The following is a 2,685-nucleotide window of genomic DNA, read 5'->3' as shown; positions in this document are numbered from 1 at the left end:
TCCAAGATGCTTTGAGTCGTTGAGCAGTGCATCGTACTGCTGAGGACTGAGGCGAAGTGGATGGATCGTTTCCATGATGCGGCTCCATCTCAAAACATGGTGCAGAGTATTCGCAAGACCCCTAGTATTTTGGCTCTCAAAGTAGCCACGCTCCGACATGTCTCCCACGTTGTTGGCCATCTCATGAATGACACGCCACATGCCGATGAATCCAGCAGCCTCTCCGTCTCCGTGGTTGAGTAGCTGCAAATCGTCGACCAGGGCCTGCTCGTCCCGCTGGAGTGCGCCGATGTTGCGTGCGAAACGATGTTCAAAAGGAAGAAAAGTAGTAGGAAGTGCCCACGGGGTCATGTGTGACATCCCCACGGCAGCTCTCGACTCCCACTCTCCATTGCAAGTCTCGCGTTGAAAGTTCTGCCTAATCCAAGGTGACGAGTGAAGCAAACCATCGTCCACAAGCAGCGTTTTGAGAATCTCCGCAAATCGTCGTAGGTGTGCCAGTAGAGAATCCCACGACACACGCGATTTAGGGCCTGGAAGCGGATCGGCCAGGAAGTTGACCTCCTTGTCTGACTCGAGACAATCTTTTGCTGTGGCACTCGCAAAGTCCTGGAACAGTAAATGAATCGCATGAGATATTTCGAGTCGGTAGATCATGGCCCTGATGCCTCGCCTCAGCACGTCGTTGACGAGACTCTTCTTAGCGTCAATATCAGTGCTTATGATGTGGCCAGTACGCGTACTACCCGATCGCCATCTTCCGCAGCGTCAACCTTTGCAAGCTCGCCACCAGCAGGAGCTTCAGGAGACACTCTGGCGACAGCAGCAGTGCCGGCATTACCAGCACCGGCACCACCGCGCTTCTTCCTTGCCTTTTCCCTCAGCTTTCTGTCCCTCTTCGCTTCCCATGAGGCTGCGGCAGCTACATTCTCTGGTACGCCGCCGGGATGTGCCTCCATCACGGCGGCAAAGAATTTCCTGAATACGATCGGATTATGCCTGAGCTCGGCTAAGGCGCGGTAGAGGGATAGGGAATAGTCTCTGAACGCGGCAGCTCGTGAAGTAGGCGAAGCCCCCACAGGTCGATAATCAGGGTCATCCCAGGTAAGCCAACCTAGCCTTTTGGTAGCGAAACGTCTCAGATGGACATTGTCCAGCATAATCAAGCTCATCATGCGCTTTTGAGTGTCGGGGCCGAAGAGTCCAGGTTCAATGACCGATGCTTCCTCGGCCTCATTCGCATAGGGATCTATGCTCATCAGCGGCTTCAGCATCTTCTTTGGCCATTCGTTAGATAACGCTAGTCTTTCAAGAAGAGATGGGACTAGATTTTCCATGAAGCGAGAAATAGCTCCTTGACACTGGAGAAGAAGGAGACCCTCGCCCCAAGGGTACACGAGGCCGCTATCACGCAGGGCCACGAAGCGAGGATCTCGAAGCTCTTTAGGGCCTGGGTCAATAATATTGAGACCATGCCAGTGCACCCGAGCATCAGTGGGTATGGTTTGGGTGCTGATCTGTTCGAGGCTGGTCCAATACTTGTTACCAATCTCTAAGTTCGGGAACCCCATGAACCATCCATCTCGATACGGTGGAACGGCGAGATGTGTTGAGCGAGCAAGGTGGGATGCAATCCAGTCTATTCGACTCAAGTCGTATGGCTGCGCAGTACATCGATCCATGATGACCCTCCAGAGCGTGTGCCGATTGAGGAGATGCTTTGTGTGAAGCCACGGGATAGTGAGTGCGAGCATGTTGCGAGCGACAAAGTCGTTGAATATCTGTGGCTCCTTGATCTTGACATCAAGCAGCGGGCGTGTCCAGCTAGCCTTGTCTGCTTTTTGGCTGTTGCTGCTGGGATCAGCTTCTGCCTTGCAATCGTGTCGGACGGTGCCTCGCCAGTGACTCAGGTAATCGCGATAACCTTCGGGAGCGTCTTCAGTGACCGAAGTCTGACCAAACAGTGGTGCGTAGAGAGGCATTCTCTTGGTATTTTCCCAGGCATTGGACAGCAACGTGGAGATTTCGTGGTCGGGAAGGACTTGCTCGTTGGCCAAGATATAGATGATGAGATCCCCATCTCGTCTAATGTTTTCGTTCAGAGGAAGAAAGGCGCCCCAAACCTCGTCCCTCCAAAGCTTTCCCAATGCTCTAGCCCTCCTCTCGTCGATGATTTCAGGCATTCTATGCACGGTGCCGTAGCCAAGCTTGCCTAAGAAGCCCGGCACGTCTTTGTGTCGCCACGGGTGCTGCGGATCGTCGGCGATACCCCAAGGACCGTCTCTGAACGATTCAGGTGCCCACCCAGTCTTGTCCATAGCGCTCATAGTCAACAGAGCCTTGCGCTCCTCGTCGGTCATGACGTTGAACTGGCGAGAGGTCCCGAGAGAGGGCAGGTCGAAGAGGGGATCCATGGCGAACAGAGTGATGGTGACAGAATTGGAGCAGGATGACAGCAGTCGGGCGTCTAGGCGGGAAAGGGGTGAAGGTGCCACGAGTTGAGGTTGATAGCCTAATGTTGGGCATGTAGGGCGCTTTACATGATATGCGATATGTTCATTCTTCCCTTCAACAGTATGATTGGGCGGAACACACGCATCGAGGGGACAAAGAGTGACATTTCGAGGCCTTCAGGGCTTTGTCACAGTCGAAAGCAGCCGGCTGGATTGTCCTTTGTTTCGACAA

General features: G+C 53.7%; 1 protein-coding gene across 1 annotated transcript in view; it reads right to left on the bottom strand.

The window, feature by feature from the left end:
• VDBG_08582 (predicted protein) overlaps positions 1-2,414 on the bottom strand; it is a gene marked incomplete at both ends in the record, with an annotated part of 4,915 nt that extends 2,501 nt beyond the window's left edge. The window contains 2 exons of the mRNA XM_003001491.1: positions 97-609; positions 744-2,414. Coding sequence (XP_003001537.1) covers positions 97-609; positions 744-2,414 — 2,184 coding nt within the window. The remainder of the gene's footprint in view (positions 1-96; positions 610-743) is intronic.
• Between the last annotated feature and the right edge of the window lie 271 nt (positions 2,415-2,685).

This window comes from Verticillium alfalfae, genomic scaffold, assembly GCF_000150825.1.
Source record: "Verticillium alfalfae VaMs.102 supercont1.12 genomic scaffold, whole genome shotgun sequence".
NCBI lineage: Eukaryota > Fungi > Ascomycota > Sordariomycetes > Glomerellales > Plectosphaerellaceae > Verticillium > Verticillium alfalfae.
Note: the sequence above shows the minus strand (reverse complement) of the source record. Positions and strands in the feature narration are given on the sequence as shown.